The sequence below is a fragment of the Squalius cephalus genome, assembly GCF_949319135.1.
Source record: "Squalius cephalus genome assembly, chromosome: 8".
Taxonomy (NCBI): Eukaryota; Metazoa; Chordata; class Actinopteri; order Cypriniformes; family Leuciscidae; genus Squalius; species Squalius cephalus.
Genome location: NC_137129.1, coordinates 4,960,970 through 4,983,582, shown reverse-complemented (window position 1 = coordinate 4,983,582; position 22,613 = coordinate 4,960,970). Strand labels below are relative to the sequence as shown.

At 38.0% G+C, this 22,613-nt stretch overlaps 1 protein-coding gene across 5 annotated transcripts in view; it reads left to right on the top strand.

The window, feature by feature from the left end:
* kcnq4 (potassium voltage-gated channel subfamily Q member 4) overlaps positions 1–22,613 on the top strand; it is a 58,701-nt gene that overhangs the window by 28,708 nt on the left and 7,380 nt on the right. For 2 of the 5 annotated variants that reach the window (XM_079880108.1, XM_079880106.1), the window contains 11 exons: positions 2,218–2,308; positions 7,734–7,860; positions 8,698–8,873; positions 9,466–9,591; positions 10,647–10,757; positions 10,834–10,929; positions 11,068–11,156; positions 12,266–12,391; positions 15,394–15,414; positions 19,691–19,917; positions 21,083–21,182. In XM_079880108.1, coding sequence (XP_079736234.1) covers positions 2,218–2,308; positions 7,734–7,860; positions 8,698–8,873; positions 9,466–9,591; positions 10,647–10,757; positions 10,834–10,929; positions 11,068–11,156; positions 12,266–12,391; positions 15,394–15,414; positions 19,691–19,917; positions 21,083–21,182 — 1,290 coding nt within the window. Of the gene's footprint in view, positions 1–1,473; positions 1,561–2,217; positions 2,309–7,733; positions 7,861–8,697; positions 8,874–9,465; positions 9,592–10,646; positions 10,758–10,833; positions 10,930–11,067; positions 11,157–12,265; positions 12,392–15,393; positions 15,415–19,690; positions 19,918–21,082; positions 21,183–22,613 lie in introns of those variants that run through there. The other 3 variants (XM_079880109.1, XM_079880107.1, XM_079880110.1) reach the window with 2 other exon arrangements.

Below are 22,613 nucleotides of genomic sequence, written 5' to 3'. Positions count from 1 at the left end.
AAATGACCTTTTAGTCGTCTGAGGTTTTCCAAAATATTATTTATGCATAAAGAATGTTAGAAGAGCACATTTAAAACTAATTGACTAAAATCTTCAGATCAATGCCTTAATAGATCCCATAATCTGTGATATATTTTTATAAAGCCTGTCAATCTATTCAAAAATTAATTCAAATTAGCTACATGAGTTAATTACGAGGTTAATTGTCCAGATTAACTGCATATCTATCTATCTATCTATCTATCTATCTATCTATCTATCGATCTATATAATATATAATATATAATTTGATCTTGTTTGCTTAAGGTCATACTTTTTTCTAGCACTTTGGACTTAAATTCTTGTGTACCAGAGACTGCAGACTTTCAGAAACTGCTTAAACGTAAAACTTTGGAAAATGCCTCCAGAAACCAAGTCCATTAAATGCGTTCGAAAAGTGTTTGTGCATGTTAAATTAGCACTAAAATCCATGTATTATTAATCCTGTTTGTTACTTTAAACCACAGGTGTTTCCACTCACCCATGATTTGTAAAATAGATTTGTTTTCCCCCCATCCTACACACTAAGGCATGGATTACAGCTTCATCCGGGACTTCTTTGCTGATGTTTTGTTTCTTGACACATTCTTTGGGATGGTAAACTCACAGTAAACTTTGGGAAGTGTATTATTATCCTTGGCCTTTTCTAGGTGTGTCCAGCCTCTTCTGATGTCAGGTGCTAACCCTCTAACAGTAATGTATTTTGAGGAAGACGTTAACTGGTTGTCACCTATCTTTGTCTCCTTCCTCTTTTCTGAGTGAATAAGTGTACATCCGCTCATTACGATCTGTCAGACTCATAACATTTTTCACTCCTTAGAGTGTGTGCTATTAGCATCTACCCCATTTATATCAATAACTGACTGTGAGAAAGCCTCAGGAGTTGTATTTCAAACGTCCTTAAGGGCCTCATTAAGCAACAAGGTTCTGTTGTTTTGACTATTTGGATCATCTCACATTTCCTCACAACCCTGAAGAAGGACACTGTTGCTCTTAACCGTCTCGTTATGGCCAAGAGCACAGCTGAACAATTTCACTCCGTCCTCCTGCAGTTAGATTGCAAAACTGAGACGTAATGCGAGGGAGGGACGGTCCGAGCCAGCGGGCCAGATGTGTTGGGTTTGGGTCCTTGTGGGATTTGGCATCTTCCCAAGCAGCAGCTGCTCGCACGGAGCCGATCGGACTCCAACAACTTCCCTGAGAACCGCGGGGCGAATCCAGGTTTTGTTTTGCGGCGCTTCAGCTGGGAGAACCTGGAACGATCCTGATTCCCCAGTTCTTACAAAAGGGCCCCTTTTCCCAAAGATTCTTGAGTGCTCCCGAGAAATGGCAGGAAGTAGGGATGTAATCTCTGCTTTTATACACTCCATTTTGAGTGGGCATGCTGGGCTTTCCGAGCGGGGTCTGTGACAGCAGTGATTAAGTGCATCTGTGTGGATAAGATACGTGCCAACTTGGATTATGGGGTGTCATTGTCATGGCGCCCAAGTTTCTCGGCCCACCAGAGGCCGATATCCATCAGTACGTGTTGATCACATGTTTGTGTTTGAGTTTTTGGACAGTCTTTGCTGTGTCATTGTGATACTGTTCAAAAGTTTGGGGTCAGCAAGATTTTTTTAATGTTTTTGAAAGAAGTCTATTATGCTCACCAAGGCTGCGTTTATTTGATGTAAAATACCGTGAAATATTATTACAGTTAAAAATACCCGTTTTCTATGTGAACATGTTTTAAAATGTAATTTATTCCTGTGATCAAAGCTGATTTTTCAGAATCATTACTCCAGTCTTCAGTGTCACATGATCCTTCACTTTTTTTCAGGATTCCTTGATGAATATAAAACATAATTTATTTTAAACAAATCTTTTTAACATTTTCAATACCTTTCAAGTCACTTTTGATCAATTTAATGCTTCCTTGCTGAATACATTTTTTTTTTTTTTAAATATCTCATTGACCGCAAACTTTTGAAATGTAATGTATGTTTTTGTTGTTTTTCATTTTTTATTGTTTGCTGAGGTATCATGGTATAGATTAAAAAATAAATAGAATGAAATAAAATAACAATTCTAAAATCTGTGTTTTACATGATGACATATGACCTGATAAAGACCAGAACTCACCCCAGATGTGTTTTGTATTTTGATCTATTAGTTTGTGTGTGTTTGTTTGTGTTTCAGTTTTCTCCTAGTGTTCAGCTGTCTGGTGCTTTCTGTTTTCTCCACCATTCCAGACCATCATAAATTTTCCAACGAAGCGCTCTTCATCCTGGTAAGGGGTTAAAATCACACAAACTATACCTTAAACAGGCTAACAATACTAATCCCTCTGGAAGAGAATGACGTCACAATAATGCTGACACCACAAGAACATGCAGCGTCCCAAATCATTCACTAGAGACTATCCTTAGCGGTGATGCTTTTAAGACTCTCCCAAAAAACACTCTGGATCTCTGGATCACAAAACTGGTTTTAACAAACCATACTTCAATGGAAAGCTTATTTATTCAGCTGTCAGATGATGTATAAATCTCAATTTCAAAAAAATGTACCCATGTGATGGTTTTGTGGTCCAGGGTCACATATACCCAGCTAACAAAAATATGTTCTTGGAATGATTTGCTAACGTTCCCATTATGTTATGAAAATGTTCTGATATTTTTTTTGAACATTATTGGTTATGCGATTGTTAAAGGAGAACTCCGGTCAATTTTAACATTGAGCTCATTTTTTTGTACATTTGGAGTGCTGTCAGTACAGAGAACAACGACAAAAATCGGTGTTGCCTACACCGTGTTATCCTCTTTTTAAAATTTGCACCCTGTTGACTTCAATGGGGCAAGTTATAAACCTGCTTTTAGCCTCTTAACATCCTTGATGTGTCATTACAAGTGCACAGGTCATGTGAGTGATTCCTTCAGAGTGAACACGGGTGAATCTGACTGCAGTAGATGTGAAAGATATGAATAAAAATTATATTTATTTAGCCAGCACTCATACCTGTATTTACATCCTGTTTTCGGTCAAAGTCCATAGTAATCGATTGTCGAGTTCACGCGCATTGGTTTAGTACCTATGATCATGCGCGTGAACTCGACAATCAATTACTATGGACTTCGACCGAAAACAGGATGTAAATACAGGTATGTGCGCTGGCTAAATAAATATCATTTTTATTCATATTTTTCACATCTACTGCAGTCAGATTCACCCGCGTTCACTCTGAAGGAATCACTCACATGACCTGTGCACTTGTAATGACACATCAAGGATGTTAAGAGGCTAAAAGCAGGTTTAAAACTTGCCCCATTGAAGTCAACAGGGTGCAAATTTTAAAAAGAGGATAACACGGTGTAGGCAACACCGATTTTTGTCGTTGTTCTCTGTACTGACAGCACTCCAAATGTACAAAAAAATGTTACAATGTTAAAATTGACCGGAGTTCTCCTTTAAGGGAATGTTCCATTTGATCATTTTGCAAACATTATGGGAATGTTACTTTTGAATGTTTACTAAACATTCTGGCACATGTAGTAAAATGGCAGACAAATGCCCAACTAAAACATTTCAGAAAACACATTCCATGAACAATGTATAAATAACGGTTAACATAGGCTATTTGAGAACATCATTAAAGACTAGATAACTTGAACAAACGCTCTATTAACATTACTGGAAGAACCTTGCCAAAGTTATGAGAATGTTCCCTGTTAGCTGGATAGAAATAATAGCAATTTATGTTTCTTGTAAAAAATTATTTTGTTCAGGATATAATTGAATGCCTGTCAATAGAGTTTTTTTTTTTTTTTTAAGTCTAGATGGTGTAATTACAAAATCTTCCAGCAGGGACAAAAACCTCCACATTAATAATTTTTTTAAAGTACAGGTGCAGCTGCTTGTTTTATTTATTTAATATTTTGGCTAATTTGAACTTGCGTTCAACTACCAATAAAAGTGTAGTACTTTCAGCTCCATTCAAGACATTTTACCATATTTTCAATACTGAAATGCTCTGAAAATGCAAAAAAAAAAAAAAAAAGAGTCAGCAGGGCCTACTCATAAATGCATGCGTCCCACAAATATTTTTAAAGGAGAACTCCGGTCAATTTTAACATTGAGCAAATTTTTTTGTACATTTGGAGTGCTGTCAATACAGAGAACAACGACAAAAATCGGTGTTGCCTACACCGAGTTATCCTCTTTTTAAAATTTGCACCCTGTTGACTTCAATGGGGCAAGTTTTAAACCTGCTTTTAGCCTCTTAACATCCTTGATGTGTCATTACAAGTGCACAGGTCATGTGAGTGATTCCTTCGGAGTGAACGCGGGTCAATCTGACTGCAGTAGATGTGAAAGATATGGATAAAAATTATGTTATTCAGCCAGCGCAAATACCTGTGTTTACATCCTGTTTTCGGTCAAAGTCCATAGTAATCGATTGTCGAGTTCACGCGCATGATCATAGGTACTAAACCAATGCGAACTCGACAATCGATTACTATGGACTTTGACCGAAAACAGGATGCAAATACAGGTATGAGCGCTGGCAAAAATAACATCACTTTTATTCATATCTTTCACATCTACTGCAGTCAGACTCACCCGTGTTCACTCTGAAGGAATCACTCACATGACCTGTGCACTTGTAATGACACATCAAGGATGTTAAGAGGCTAAAAGCAGGTTTAAAACTTGCCCCATTGAAGTCAACAGGGTGCAAATTTTAAAAAGAGGATAACACGGTGTAGGCAACACCGATTTTTGTCGTTGTTCTCTGTACTGACAGCACTCCAAATGTACAAAAAAATGAGCTCAATGTTAAAATTGACCGGAGTTCTCCTTTAAGATAAACAGAGAAATCACGAAAGTATAAATGGAGAATGGTTTCTTGTTAGTTCTTAATAGCCTCGTCTCCAAACGGCTTTAAATCTGACACAGTATGTAGTTTTTTCTATTAAATTGCATTTAAATGAATCCATTCACTCTCTCTCTCTTACCTGTAGAGCAAATGGTTTGACTTCCTTCCTGTGATTTATATCCAAAAATGTAGTTTAAAGAAAATTCAGAGTTGGCAGCCACAGACTGCCTGATCTAAGTACCTTCACAGCACATCCACATTGTCTGTGCCATCTCTAATACATTCATAATAGCCCATCATCTGAATAATTAATCGCACAGTGCTTTCTCCGTGGCCGTTAGCCTGTCCAATCACAGCCTATATATCTTTTTTGAGGTGTTTTTGGAGGAGTGTCTTCAAAAAAGGTGATATTTTTTTTCTGTTTGCCAGCATTATGGATCAAATGTGCCGTGTATGCAAGCCTGTTTTGCTGTCCATTGTGTTACTAAGCGGTTTATCTTATTAGTCCAGCCGGCATTATTCTGAAATCCTTTGTAAGCATAAACGTACATTTATGCTGTAGAAAGTTTTATAAGGATTGTAACTATAAATTCATTATAAGGCATTTTGCTAAAGAGTCTTTCTGCGTCCCGTTCATTTTAAGGGATTACAAACTTTATTAAGTATGATAAGCTGTTGTCAGTGTTCAGTATAAGGCTTCACAATAGGGGGCGTTTGCTCTCTTTATAACTGCAATGAAACTCATATTAGGCCTTATTTTCATTAGCGTTTCAGCAGCGTCTCAGGCCAGGTTCATTTCTCATCTGATTGGCACACTGTAAGCATTCTTGTACTGTCTCATGTCTCCCTGTGGCTGCATTAAGTGTGCATTTTGTTTTCCGCTGGGATCTTTGCTCTGGGAAATGGCAGTGTAAGCACACGGCAGGATTCAGGTGTTGTTGAGTGTGCAGAAGTAGCCGACTTCATCCAATAATCTTAGCTGAAATTCTATAATCACTCATTCAGTATGAAGTGCTTTCCCCCTCACGCTGACTTTCTCTCCCACTTTTCTTGCATTTAATGGTCTCCTTCAGGAAAGGACCATGTTGTCTATCATGCAGGTTCTGGTAATGCTGGACACTCAGTCTGTAATGTGTTCACATTGAGAACGCGGGTGCCACTACACGAGCTGTAATCAATACAAGCATTTAGCACGGGCCTCTGTGAATCCAGACCGTCTGTGGCATCTTGCACAGTCACATGATTGAGCGTAAATCGGGACTTGCAGATCAATCTCTCAATAGAGCGCTGCAGTGATGATGTATTTTTGTAGGCCAACCCGGAAGTTCGCATCACCCCGGTTCCCTCGACAAAAACCCAATAGGATTTTTCCATTGCGGAAAATAAGGTCTAAAGGCCCTTGCACACTGAGTCCAAAATTCGCATCCAAAATTTTCACACGTTAAAAAATAAATACGACCTCACGTTATGTCAATCATGCTTGCACACTGCCTCCGAAACTTTCGTCCGTCAAAAAAAAATTCTAATCAGGTTCGATTTTCTGCATTTTTCGCATCCATAGCAAGCATTTTGAATGGTGTTTTGAGCCACCGAATCCCGAATATTCATGAATACGAAATTTCGGACTCAGTGTGCAAGGACCTTTAGGCTAACAAAAATTAATTGTTCAAGGTAATCTTAACGACTTTTATGATTTTTGAAGCCTGGTTAGAAGTCAAAAGCTAAACGTAGGCATAAACGAATTACACCACGGTCACATGACTTCAACATCACTATCACTAAGCCCCTCGCGACTTTCAGTCCTTGTGTAAAAACATTTTCCCTGAAAGTTTGAGTTAGAATAGTTTGCAAGAGCGTGATTATAGACACAGCGAGGCTGTAGAAGTGGACAAGTGAGTAGATGAGTTAACCTGTTCGGTGATGATGTTTAATGTCCCTCTGTAGTCACATTTAGGGCTAGATTTACTAAGCAAGGGCAAATTAGCGTGAAATTAGCGTTCCATAAACGCATCGATGGGAAAGTTCTGCGCGTGATTTACTGACATGAAAATTAAAGAACACCGATCCAGCTGAATCATTTCCATAATGACCAATTATTAATTATTAATTAATTATTATTATTATTATTAATTATTAACTATTAAGAGCAGCGTAGGGTCTCAAATAATGCTGTAAATACCAGTAAATTGACTAGCTCAAACCTTGCGTGAATCAATTAAATATTCTCCTCTCATAAATTTTGCATCTGATAGGGAAACTCCAACAAATGCATATGCAATAAGGTCAGCCGCAAAAAATGTTCACTGCGTGTCTTTAGTACATTTTTTAACACCAAAAGAGGGTTTGTTCTGGCGCACGCTGTTAGTAAATCTGGCCCTTGGTCACTTGTTAACAACCTCCTTTTTCAAGACAAGTAAAAGCTTTAAAAAAAAATCACATGAGGGTATTACTGTTGTAGGCTATTTTATGTCGTAGAATAAAACGTGAAAAGATCTTGATCTTGTGTTCACCACAGACCGCATGTCAGATATTTAAATAAAAACCCATTATAAAAACTCATTGAGCTAAAATACAACTCGTTTCCAGTTTTGGCCTACAAAAATATGTCCTCCCTGCACTACTCGATTGTATACAGCAAAGCAATCTTCATTTTTTATGAATTAGATGTAAATTGATTGTCTAGTACTTTAATCTTTACTGCCAGGTAGTGTATATTTTCATTTATAGATTACTGGCAGAGCATCAGTCGTCAGTTATTATTTTAATTTTAATTTTGATATATTTAAGGCAGGCATTATTAAGAGGATTGATTCTGAAAATGATTTGATTTCACTTGCAGGAGTTTGTGATGATCGTGGTTTTTGGGCTGGAGTATTTTGTGCGGGTCTGGGCCGCCGGATGCTGCTGCCGGTACAGAGGATGGCAGGGCCGGCTACGGTTTGCCAGAAAACCCTTCTGTGTCATAGGTAAAGTGTAAAGACCTGGAGTCTGAGATCAGAAACATCAAATCTCCTCTTGTTGCTCGAAACTCATATGACTTGTTTTTTTTTTTACCGTGTAACACACATATAATTATTATTGAAATGTTAAAGCTGTACACTATTCAAAAGTTTGGGGTCGGTAAGATTTTTAATGTTTTGATAGTCTTTTATGCTCATCAATACTGCATTTATTTGATTAAAAATACAGTAAAAACAGTAATATTGTGAAATATTATTACAATTACAAAAATAACTGATTTCTATTTTAATATATTGTAAAATATAATATATTCCTGTGATCAAAGCTGAATTTTCAGCATCATTACTCCAGTCTTCAGTGTCACATGATCCTTCAGAAATCATTCTAATATGCAGATTTGCTGCTAAAGAAACATTATTATCGCTGCTTAATATTTTTGTGGAAACCATACTTTGTTTTTTTGTTTTTTTCAGATTCTTTGATAATTAGAATGTTCGAAAGAACATTCATTTAATTGAAATACAAATCTTTTGTAACATTTTAAATGTCTTTATATTCAATTTAATGCATCTTTGCTGAGCTATTAATTTCTTTCAATAAAAAAAATGCATTACTGACCCTAAACTTTTGAACGGTAGTGTACATGGATATCAATGTACGATTAATTGAGATTTCAATCCACTGGACAGTAAACTATAGACGTCTTACAAAAAAAGAAAAGAAAATGTGCCCCCTCAAAAAAAACCCAATGAAGGTATGTCCCACCCCATGATGAAATGAATGCATTTAAAAAGATTGTTTCTCTTTTCTGTTCTTGTCATCGTGTTTGTCTCATTATGCAGACTTCATTGTGTTCGTGGCGTCGCTGGCAGTGATAGCAGCAGGCACACAGGGAAACATCTTCGCCACATCTGCTCTGCGCAGCATGCGGTTTCTGCAGATCTTGCGCATGGTGCGCATGGACCGCCGGGGAGGAACCTGGAAGCTGCTGGGCTCTGTGGTCTACGCTCACAGCAAGGTGACAGCACACACACACACACACACACACTCATCCATCAGAGGACGTTCGCTTCAGTGTCACTGTACATGTTTTATGACAACCTATGAAAAATACACATAATGCAAACTTTTGTTTTGTTTTGTGCGTATCCACACCTTAAAATCTAAAGAACTGTATATAATTAACAATTATTTTCAAATATGCTTCCAAACTCTATCTCCATCTGCCATTGGTCGAGCAAACAAATAGCCCTGCCCCAAACAAGCATAAAACAGAAGTTGTGATAGTATTTTCTTCATTATTGTGATGTATATCCGAGTGAAACAACTTCTCGAACGAGAAAAAAATGTAGGGCGTGACTTGATTTTGTCCATGGGGAGTTGATTGGATGGTTGTGGGTTGCTATTGGTCGATCTCATTTGAGTGACAGGTTGCCCCGCCCTCACGCCAGTAAACACATCATCAGAGAAGAGAAGAGATGACGCTGCACGAGGGAGGGGAAGATATTTGGTTTAAATATTTCCAGAGCACATGATATAAAAAAGATAATGATGTGCACGGATAAGTCACTTTTAATAAATACTGCAATATTGTTTTTCTTGTGTTTCAGGAGCTGATCACAGCCTGGTACATCGGCTTCCTGGTACTGATCTTTGCCTCCTTCTTGGTCTATTTGGCTGAGAAGGAAGATAACCAAGAGTTTTCAACCTATGCCGACTCCCTCTGGTGGGGAACAGTGAGTACTGCCCTCGGCTCATCTAACAACCTGTGTAATAACGCTGTCAGTTCCCGGGATCAGAATATTTTTTCATTATTTTTGTTTCATTTCTACTGGGATTATAATTCTGCCTCTAATAGACTGATTGTTGAATAATATCCTGAATCCGCAGAGTTAGAATCAGTAAGGTCGATTTCAGAAGTGTCATGTCCAAGGGGTCTCAAACCAGGTTATTATTTGATATATATATATATATAATTTTAATACAATTTTTCTTTTCAGTTTTAGTTTTTATTTTAGTATTTTATGTTAATGCGCCGGATTAACTGGTTTAAAATGGTTTAATGTTCTCAGTCTACTGTTATTGCTATCTAGCAGTATTTTTATGTTTAGTTCAGGTGGGTTGTAAAGGTTACAATCTACTATGTATAAAAAGTGAAAACTAAAATGAATTAGTAAATTTTGTTGTATTTTAGTTAGTTTTGGAGTCATTTCTGTTTTTCCTTTTTTAGTTTTTCCTTATTTAGTTTTATTTCAGTCAATGAAAATATTTTCATATAGTTTAGTTTTAATTTTTGGGAAATTCCCACTGCCACTGGAATTACCAGTTTTTCTGTTGTTGTTTCTCCCGACCTTGCAATGCATGTCACTGGCCAAACTAACCATAGACTTTAGTCGGCTTAGACACCATATTGAAGTTAACACGGATGAAAATGAGGCTGTGAGGGATAGACGTACAGTCTTTGCAGCGGCACAAACTGTATAAAGATCCTTGATCACATCATTTTCACAACCACATCTTTTTATGATGTTTTTGTCAACTGAAAGTTTTTTTTTTTTTTTTTCAGAAAGTACAATCAGTATGTTGTTACGTACACAACATTATAATCCATTGAACGCTTTACTTCTATCCCCCACAGACTCGTTTTCATTGCTGTCAAAAATTAAATAGGCACTGTCCCTGACTATAAGGTCTATAAATAAGTTATTTTCGATATAGAAGGTTTTGACTTTAGCTGATGCATGACTCCCCTGGCCATTTAGTTATTCTTACCTCCACTGTTTTCACCCAGATCACCCTCACTACGATTGGCTACGGTGACAAGACGCCGCGCACCTGGCAAGGTCGGCTTTTAGCGGCTTGCTTTGCCCTGCTGGGAGTGTCCTTCTTTGCCCTGCCCGCTGTAAGTAATGCTGTCGATTTTAAGGCCGTTGACATTTCTTTTTCCACCAGCTAATGGCCCTCTGTCCTTCTGTAAGGGCATCCTGGGTTCGGGTTTTGCTCTTAAAGTGCAGGAGCAGCACCGGCAGAAACACTTCGAGAAGAGAAGGACTCCCGCTGCCAACCTCATACAGGTGAGCGCTCAGTGAGCAACACACCTGCCGCATATACAGTCACGATTTCTATTTCCACGCCCAAAATATGTGTGTGTTGTGTGCATGTACGTCTGGGTGGGTCATCTTGTGCCGTGCTGTGTCGTGTTGTCTCCCCAGGCTGCATGGCGTCTCTACTCTACAGATGCTCAGCACTCATATCTCACGGCCACCTGGTATTTCTATGACAGTATGCTGCCGTCCTTCAGGTAAGTATGCAACGAAGCCCTCAGCGGAGATGCTTATCTGTGCCGTGCGCGTTCAGCTGGCCTTGTGTGTAACTGATATGACTGACAGGTGGCTTTGCCTTTTTGAGGTCATGATTTCAAAAAGAAGGGGTTCAAAATATCCCAAATACTTCAGCATTAGTCAGACCGATTTATAATCATGTTTCTGAGAAAACAATATTTCATTTTATTATCCTCCATGCACAGACACACAAAATGTATTTCACTTTAATTAAAAATGGTACTTTGACCCAGAAATCATGATTTAATTGATAGTTTTGCCGTTCCTTTTGTTTTGTTTTATTCATCTGCAACATTAATTTTTGCATGTACTGAAAGCAAAGATTATGACAGTTTGAGTCATGAGTTACATAAAATTTTATTTTAATTCCAGTTAATGTGGGATGAAAAATGTGGAGAAATAGAAATTGTAACCAGCATTTATTATTAAAAAAAACATTTAATGTTTAATGTTTTAAGTTAGATAACGTATTTAAAAATTAATAAAATATTAAATTCTTGAAACAAGAATTAAGTAAAACTTATATCTTATACAGTCTGCTTCTTAAGCAAATTTAATGTTTAAAGGATTTTTTTTTCTACATATTGGTAGATATAATACTAATTAAAAACTCAAGAAGTAATTTAACAGATCCTATACATATTCTTGAAACCAACAAATTTTATGATGGGTCAATCAATAATTATTTGACTGTTTAATTGAATCCTTTTATGAAGTATCTCAGTGTTTCCATGTAGTATATTATGCCACATTTTTTATTCTTAATTATATATTTCTATTTTTACCTTTTAATATTATTTATCCCACATGCATTCATCTTTGGGTGAATTAATTTGACTAATTATCATTCATTTAAAATGACAGGGAAGTGTGTATTTCAGTACACAAATGACATATTTAAACAGTAGATGTTTTATAAACGGAATGATCCCTGTCTTTTTAAAGTATTATGATGGTTAATTTACCATTTTGTTTTTAGCTTTGTGTTTGTTTGTTTGGCTTCTTTGTGCTTTTTTGTTTTGTTTCATTTATCATGTTTGATTATTTTCATTTTTTGCTTGTGGGTCAGAGAACTGACATTACTGTTCAGTCACCTCCAACGGCAGCGTAGCACCAAGAAGGTTCTCCACAACTCCTACCACACCCTGCTGTCGGGGCTCCGGCCGTACAGCTCCCCCTACCTGTCGGGGGACAGGTACGCCACTGTCCAGTTTAATCTTCCTAGAGGACACTAACTCTTCCCTGCAATTTCAGTAATACAATTAAATTCACATACTAGCATACTGTAGTGTAGTAAAGTTTCAGGTCATTACTTAAAGTGCCCCTATTATGCTATTTTAAAAGCTTAATTTAGTCTTAGAGGTCTCCTATAATAGGTTTACATGCTTCCAAGGTCAAAAAACACTTTAATTTTCTCATAATATACATTGCAGCATCAGCTCTTTTCGCACAGTGTCTAAACGGTTTGATAAAGGATTCGGTCTCTCTAAACCCCTCCTTTCCGAGAGCCTACTCTGCTCTGATTGGTCAGATGGCCCAGTCTGTTGTGATTGGTCGACTGCTTAGAGCGCGTGTCGGAGATGAAAGGCCTATTACATATCTGAATTTCAGCTCTTTTTCAACACTTGATACACAGTAATACGAACTAGTGGTTCAATGGATCTCAAATCTCACGGTCCGGATCATATTGCGGTTTTTGAGTCAGGGATCGGATAATTTTCGGATTCAGCAAGAAAAAAAATATTTCATGGCGGGGGCTAACTTTGCTTTCCATTTATTAATTAAAGCACACTTTAAGTACTCCGATACCACATCAAAAACTACTAGCCAAAGTGAACAGTCAGTAAAAAATAAGAACAAATACCCAAATCACAAGCATATAAATACAATATAACAAAGTTAAAACACTTTCATTTTCTCATAATATACATTGCAGCATGAGCTCTTTCTCCCAGTGTCTGAAACGGTTCGATAAAGGATTCGGTCTCTCTAAACCCCTCCTTTCCGAGAGCCTACTCTGCTCTGATTGGTCAGATGGCCCAGTCTTTTGTGATTGGTCGACTGCTTACAGCGCGCGTCGGAGATGAAAGGCCTATTATATATCTGAATTTCAGCTCTTCGTCAAAAATTGATACACAGTAATGCGAACTAGTGGTTCAATGGATCTCAAATCTCACGGTCCGGATCATATTGCGGTTTTTGAGTCAGGGATCGGATCATTTTCGGATTCAGCAAGAAATAAAAAATTGGGGGGGTGGGGGGTAACTTTGCTTTCCATTTATTACTTAAAGCACACTTTAAGTACTCCGATACCACATCAAAAACTACTAGCCTAAGTGAACAGTCAGTAAAAAATAAGAACAAATACCCAAATCACAAGCATAGATAACTACAATATCACAAAGTTACGAATAAAGTATAAGGTCTAACTGTAGTTTTCATTTCTGGTACATGTAAAATAACACCATGTTCACTGTATAAATTTAACAAAGATTCATCTTTGTTAAAGCTATGTTTTGTAGTTTGATTAACATTAATGACAGACTGCATAGACAACAGTAAGTATTTATAGGCTGCTGTCACTTTAAGACAGAATACATGGATCCATTATAATGATGCACATCTTTCTCTTGTTCTCTTTCTCTTGAGATAGAACCGACTGTGTTTACGAGAATACTTGCCGAGACTGGTATTTTGACCTAATTTTGTATGTATGTGTCCAACCAAGTGCAAGGAGACGCGAAAGAGGAATCAATTCGCACAGATAACAGCACTGAATTAAATTCTCTTTTGTCTCTTCTAGCACTGGAATGGTTTAAAATCTACTGAATGTGTAATCTAACAATACAAAATTATAAACTTTTAATCTATGGTTGTTAAACGTGTACGGATCACGGATCAGCAACGATCCGTTCAACCCCTAATACATACCTGTCAACACTCCCGTTTTTCCCGGGTTTCTCCCATTTTTTAGCCCCATCTCCCGGACCCCTCCCTGTTTGTTATTTCTCCCGGGAAACTCCCGTAATTTGCATGGCCCAAACTCCTTTATGAATAATCGTACCAATATGTTTGTCTAATGTTGACCAGTTGCCAGATCTTGTATTAAATGCATTATATTCACACAATCCACACACCATATACAATTTCAACCCGTTTGTCACCTCAACCTGGCAACCTATAACCCAGTTGCGCAGTCGCGGAAAGTTTAACCCGAAAGCGAGCCGATAGACATCCGACATCCAACCCCCTCCCCCCCGCGCCGAACGGTCCCCGCACAAATCTCCCGGATTTTGAAAACCAAATGTTGACAGGTATGTCCTAATACGAACAGTAACGATGGCATCGGTTTTACCGTATTGAATTCAAGCTCGAGTCCTCATCCTTTGGAAGTGCATTAAAATGTATTTGTTTTCGCAGCGCTGAAAACCACACGTCGACAACATGAACCAAACCCTTCCAGTCTCAGCTACAACTACAGTGTTTGAGGGCGGGGCAAAGTAGGCGTTGTTCACAGGCAGCCAATGAAGACCATTATGCAAATTTGTTACAAACCTACGTACATTCATGCTAGAATTAAGACTGGAATTACTGATGACTCTTTTCAGGCAGTTCAGAATCGGGGAGACAATAACTCAACTTTTACACTGACAAACTGCTATCACACACTACATGAAAGGTAATATATATAAAAAAGCATAATAGGGGCACCTTAAATCATCATGTAAAGTGTTCACAGGAAGTTCAGCACCTGACACTCAAATAAGCTGCAGTTAAATCAGTTGCAGTAGTTGTACTTGTTTGTGTTTTTGCATGCTTTTCTGCTTGTGTCTTGTTTTTTGTGCTGATACTAATACTACACGTCTATACTAGGACATTGAGAGATGTATCAGATATGTGATGTTCTACTCTTTAATAGATAAGTTGGAATTTTGATATAGGAAATATAGCCTTTTAGTAGTTCATACTAGTTGTGATATAATTGAAAATCTCCTTAACTGATCACGTATCTGATGCCGTTCAATGGCCTTTGTGTGTGTTAATGCCTGCGCACATTTGTGTGCGAGCATTATCTCTTTACCCTTTGACATTACAGTGTGTCTCAAACCCCATCTTCACAGCCCTTCATTCAACTTCTCCATTCTCCTCCTCTCCTTTTCATCTCTCTGCCATCACTCCATCCATTCACGTTTTCAGGAGGACTGACGTTTCATGCAGGTTTGTGGTAGGCTTTTGAGACGACTATTTCGCCCAATGGGAAGTGGCATTGGCCATGCTGTGTTTACAGTTTGAGGTGCTTTTTGTTTCGAGTGACGATGTTAAAATGAACGTGATGATGGTTGGCTGCATTCAGATGCATTGACCTCTAGTGACCTCCTCACATGCCAGTGTCTGCATGCCACCCCGACCCTGCCTGCCTCACTCAACTTTCTCTAAATGACCTTTCACCCCTATAAGTTGCACATGTTGTATGCCTTAAAATTGATCCTGGGACAGTTTTTCATTTCAGTGCAAAAAAAACAAAAAAACAAAAACAGAGATGTTCTGAAAGGCTGATCCTAAATGTGTGTGTGAGCTCATCAACCCTTTCTCCAAAACACTTATTTCTCCACTTATTAGTAAGTTACACTTTGTTTTGAAGTGCACGTTATTGCCCCAAAGGAATAGCGAGCCTGATGTCGCTCTAAACCTGTATTATTTTCATTCATCTGTGGAACACAGAAAGAGATATTTAGCAAATATTAACAATTAAAGGGTAACTCTCGCCAGAATTGAACCTAGGTTATTTTTGTTAATCTACCTGAGGCAAACTTTCGTTTAAAAGCATAATTAGAATGGAAACGCCACTTTTAAGTTTGACCGTATTTTCGTTTTAGGTCAAATTGCCTTTTGAATGGGAGTGCTTGGGGCACTTCTATGATTAGCATTAAAATCGCTATTTTTAAAACACTAAGAAGGCTCGACACAACATGAAACTTTGCTGGAAGTATCACCAGGGGCTCTACACATGAACTCCAGTATTGACTACATTGTTTGTGTACACAGAGTTTACTAAAAAGAAAGGTTTTGTACGACTCACTTTATCAGTTAGTGTTTCTGGTGGCTGAAATTTTGTCAGTCAAAAGTAGTTGATCTCCGAATGGAACGTAATGAACTGACTCCATATGAGGAAATGTCATGAACTTGTAATTTCAATGAAAAACATGATAACTTATATAAAAAATTATCTGTGACTTTATATGGAAACAAGCTTTAGAAGCTTTCCATCTTTACTCTTCTCATGTTACGTTGCATTCGGAGATCGACTACTTTTGACTGACAAAATTCCAGCCACCGGAAACACTAACTGATAAAGTGAGTCGTAATGTGTTGGAAGTGCCGTAATTATGAGATTCCAACTTGTAAAAAGCGTTCACGTCTTCATAGAACTCATAATTATAACTTGTAAACTTAAAATTTTCGGAGAGCTCTGACTTGTACCACCTGACCACTGCAGATTCATTTAGCTATTTTTGTTGTCATCTCGTAATAATGGTATTTACAATTACAACATGCCGACAAGCAGCTTCAGTTTTGGCCCGTTCCTCACAGATGTCTGCATGAAATACTTTTATTTTTACTACTGTCATTTTTAGAGGTTGATCGCCCCAGTCCCCATTGACTTTCATTGTATGGAAAAAAGCATCAAAACATCTCCTTTTGTGTTCCACAGAAGAAAGAAAGTCAGCTTGATGATCAAACTTGCATTTTTGGATGAACTATTCCTTTAAAAATAAAAACTTGCATTTAAGTTATTACATTAATGGTACACTATGTAACTCTTTTTGTTTAAAATGTATAACATTTACATAATGACTGAGTACCTTATGAATCCATCTTCCCAACCATGTTTTTGTCTTATCCTGAATCACTACGGTACGTCTATAATAAGTGGGTAACACTTTAGTTTAGGGTCCAATTCTCACTATTAAAGGAGAACTCCGGTCAATTTTAACATTGAGCTAATTTTTTTGTAAATTTGGAGTGCTGTCAGTACAGAGAACCATGACAAAAATCGGTGTTGCCTACACCGTGTTATCCTCTTTTTAAAATTTGCACCCTGTTGACTTCAATGGGGCAAGTTTTAAACCTGCTTTTAGCCTCTTAACATCCTTGATGTGTCATTACAAGTGCACAGGTCATGTGAGTGATTCCTTCAGAGTGAACACGGTGAATCTGACTGCAGTAGATGTGAAAGATATGAATAAAAGTGAAAAAGCCAGCGCACATACCTGTATTTACATCCTGTTTTCGGTTGAAGTCCAAAGTAGTCGATTGTCGAGTTCGGGCGCATGATCGTACGTACTAAACCTATGTGCGTGAACTCGACAATCGACTACTGTGGACTTCAGCCGAAAACAGGATGTAAATACAGGTATGTGCGCTGGCTGAAATAACATCATTTTTATCCATATCTTTCACATCTACTGCAGTCAGATTCACCCGTGTTCACTCTGAAGGAATCGCTCACATGACCTGTGCACTTGTAATGACACATCAAGGATGTTAAGAGGCTAAAAGCAGGTTTAAAACTTGCCCCATTGAAGTCAACAGGGTGCAAATTTTAAAAAGAGGATAACACGCTGTGGGCAACACCGATTTTTGTCGTTGTTCTCTGTATTGACAGCACTCCAAATTTACAATTTACAATGTTAAATTTGACCGGAGTTCTCCTTTAACTAGTTGCTTATTAGCATACATATTACTAGGATATTGGCTGTTTATTAGTACTTATAAAGCCCATATTAATGCCTTATTCTGCATGATCATATTCTACATCCCTTAACCCTACCCAATACCTAAACTTAACTACCTTACTAACTATCAATAAGCAGTACTTAGGAGTTTATTGAGGCAAAAGTTGTAGTTAATAGTTAGTTAATAGGGAGAAATGGACCCTAATCTAAAGTGTGACCAATAATGGTTTATATTCAGACTATTTTAGACCGAGTCGCCAACCACTCTGTAGTGTAGTTACAAGTTACATAGTGTACCTTTAAGTTACACAAACTGAGTTGGATCCAAATCCTCTAACAAGAACAACATCCATGTGGATCGTGTCTTATACTACTTGCATATGTTTGCCCGAAAATGCACACTAAAAAAACAAGTGTAACACGTGTGTCCTGGCACAGCCGACTAACCCTCACAACCCCTCACGGATCCCTCCCTCTCCCTTGTGTGTCTCTTCAGTCAGCTCGTATCTAAAAAGAGGGGTTTCTTCCGGATTCATACTGGCAGTAAGCAGAGGTATCCATGTGTGATGTGCCTGTGCACACTGGGCTCGATCCGTCCCGTCCCTGATGCCTGAATCTCTCTGAGCCTTACTGATCCAGTGCAGCTCGACTCATTCATAGATGCATTCATCATGACTGGATTCAGTATATTCCTAACGTGAAGGCTGCACTAGCTCAATAATCTCAGTGATCCGCTGCCCTTACCTGTGAGAGGCTGATCAGAGAACAGAGGACTGTGTATCTGTGCCGAATGCACACAGATGAGGCCTGCATGTGCTCACGGGGCAAAGATAAACCATGCGGTCGGGTGTTACTGAAACCATCATGGTTTATTCTGATATGCATGTCAGTTATACTTTACGGTTATTCTTGAGAGGCTAAATAACTTACGGCATGTTGCAACATTTGAATGCAGGGATATCAAGAATTCTTAAGGTCAGACATTTTGTAGGGGAGGTATGCATGTACGAGTCGTGTTTACACTGAGATCTTCAGATCCTTTAATGTGTTTAAGCATGTGTTAGCATGCTAAAAGTAATCGGATGTAGATTGAGTTACAAGATTATGCTCTTTGACAAAGGGTGCATGAGGTTTGTGACCTCTATGTGCATGATTGAAACAGTATTTCAATGATGACTGCTATTAGGACTGTAGAACATCTTACTTTGTGGCATGTTGTAATCAATTATTTGAAATGTCATCATTTTAAATAAAGTTAAGTGGATATTGTTTGTAGTTTCGGCTAAAAAAAAATACATTCTTTAGCATGCTTGTGCGTGGTACCATGGATTCAAAGAGTGCTCTTGCATTTCTCCAGTTGCTCCTTTTGATGGCACGATTTATACACTGTCACGCCCCATTCAGCTCAAGAAATTGAGCTTCTTAACTATTTAAATATGAAACCAAATGTCTTTGAAATTATGTGATGCTCACACAGGGCAATATATGTCTTTGACTAACCATTTTCCTTTGTTGTGTCAGCGTTATCATGTAAATTAAACTAACCACCTGTAAATAGATCGATGTGTGTTTCCTAACCCTTCTGTCAGTTTGTCTATGTTAATATGTCCTCTTACATAAGCAAACATAGTCTCTTTCACATTATGGAACAAGTAGGAAAAAGTCTTAAATAGAAAATCAAGGCAGTGCTAATGAGAAGATTGATTAATTTCCTTGTTTGTCACCGACTCAGATCATTCCTCTAATTCTCTCGCCAGTGGGAAGATGGGCTTCCGTGACCGCATTAGGATGAACAATTCCCGCTCCTCTCAGGCTATCCGGAGCAAGGCTTCTCCTTTGCCCCCAGGTAATGTACGGCGCTCGCCCAGCACGGAGAACATTCCTGAAGCCACCAGCCCCAGCAAGGTCCAGAAAAGCTGGAGCTTCAATGATCGGACTCGATTCCGAACCTCTCTCCGCCTAAAACCACGGCCCTCTGCAGATGGTAGATACCTCTGTCGACATGTTCACCTCCATACAGACACATACACATATACGTACATAAACTACTGTTCAAAAGTTTGGGGTTGATACCAAGGCTGCATTTATGGACCATTTTCAGTTCACAGACTGTTGTTTCCAAAGTTATCAGCATCGCAAATCTAGTAAAGCTTTTCATATTTTCATTTTCAAAACATTTTATGTACACTGCCCAGCCAAAAAAAAAATCACTGTTTGGAATTATATAAACAAATGCTTAAGAGTCTATGCTTGGATCTTTATTGCAGTGATTATTATCATGTTATATGTTTGGCAACAGTTCTTCTAACCCTAGTTGATGGAGAAGTGTGTAGCTTTTCATTTCTTATACAACCATGTAGGAAGACCATGAAAAGAATGGTTGGGAGGAGCATGAAGAATAATTTACACTCATGAAGTGGCTCCTCTGAGTCCTTAAATTCATTGAAAGTCTCTGGGATGTGCTGGAGGAGACTTTACAGAGTGCTGGACTCTTGCTTCGTCAATTCAAGATCTTGACCAAAAATTCTTGATCGAAATAACATCACAACATTTATTTCCATCTACAGGTGCATACATTATTGGTCAATATGATGTGTCTTCCTACATGGTTGTTTAAGAAATGAAAAGCTACACACTCCAAAGCACTTCGAGCAAATGGAAATGCAAAAAATAGAATTACTTTCGTCTCCCATTCACCACTGTAACTGTGATGACTTCCACTTCTGTGAGCCCGGAAGTGTGAAAAGTGTCTATTTGGCCAAAAATACAGTAAAACAGTAATATTTGGAATATTTTTACAATTTAAAATAATTATTTTCATATATTATAAAGTGTAATTTATTCCTGTGATCAAAGCTGAATTTTCAGCATCATTACTCCAGTCTTCAGTGTCACATGATCCTTCAGAAATCATTGCTGATTTCCTGCTCAAGAAACATTTCTTATTATCAACGTTGAAAACAGTCGTGCTGGAAACAAAGAACAGCTTTTATTTGAAAATGCTGCACTTCAATGACACTTTTGATCAATCTAATGCATCCGGTCTGAATAAAAGATATCGTTTATTAAAAAAAAAAAAAACTTTGCCCCCAAACCATTGACCGGTAGTGTACGTTTTCCTCCTCTCATTACGGATTGATCTCTCGTAGTGGATGGAGTAGGAGAAGAGCACACAGAGGACAAGTCTTACTGTGATGTTGCCATGGAGGATGTGATTCCAGCAGTGAAGACCCTGATTCGAGCCGTTAGGTGAGTCCACCACCACACGGCTCTACAGACTCCTATAGTTCACTTAAAGACCAAGTACTTTCAGATAATGTCACCATGCATGCCGTTCAGTTTAAATGAACGGTTGGTCTTTTACTAAAGGGACCTCAGTATAGAATCTGCTCCGTCAGCCATGACCTTTTCACTGTGCAATTACATCAGATGACCGTTATGGAGACAAAGAGGGGTTAGACTCAAAGAGGGCATGGCAACCTTCAGTTGTGGTTCCTACTTCTTGCTTAAACAAGCAGAAAGTAATACAAGATGTTCTAAAAATATTAGCAAGTTCTTACTGAGAAGCGTAGTGGCCTCTCTCTGATTGGTCAGTGCAGTTCAGTCAGTAAAGGATTTTCATTGGGTGATTCTTCAAATAGGGGACATTGTTGTTCAGGAAGATTTTAAATAAAAATTGCTTAAAAAATAAACAATCATTCTGGTTTGAAAAGTTAGATTATAGTAGCTTTAAACTTAGTCTATTTTTTGTTTTTCTAATTTTTAAAGTGTATTACTATTATTATATATAAAGTATGTTATGTTTGCCTATTAAAATATCTTTTAGAATTGTTTAAAGTCTACATGAAATGAAAGTTGCGATTCTCTTTCCTCCCCTATTGTGAGCAGGATTGGATGCTTTGTAAATTCCTGTGATGTCATGTGAGTGACAGGTTGCTGGAGAGGAGGGATTATTGTCCCGCCCTCACACCAATGCAAAAATCACATTCATTTAAAAAAAATAATGATGTGCATGGATAAATCATTTATAATAAACACCTCAATATTACATTAAAAAAATATGAATTTTCCATTTTGATTTCACAATGGCAAATTCCCTTCTGTAATGCATTTTAAATGAGGGATTTGCTACTGTGCACTCTTGCCTAATATTATTATTATTAATAATATTTTCTCATTTTTGCATACAATATGTCCTGCAGATTCCTGTAGCTCAGATAGTACAGCATGGCACTAGAAACAAGCAATTGCATTGAATTCAATCTAAGTCACTTTTGGATAAAAACACCAAATGCATAATTGCACATGCACAAAATATCATTGCATGTCATCGCATTAAAATCTGATCTAGGTCATGATCAGGACATGAGATAAATGTTTTAACATAATACAAACACAAAAAAGTGCATCTATTTGAAGAATCACCCATTTGTAAATGTGCATGAAACATGTGATGCACCTGTGAATGTCACCCGTACTGAGAACACTCTGATCTTCAAGCCTTTCCTCCTGACCAGTACACAATGGGTGATTGGGTCACATTGGCCCAACAGATCCTCAAGGCAGAGCTCCAGGTGTGTACATGTTCACAGGTGCATCATTTCCTGTTATCTGGGCGAGAAGCTTCTGCCTTTTACATAAGAGCCCTCTATAAGATTGATGTCCTAAATGAACAGGCAA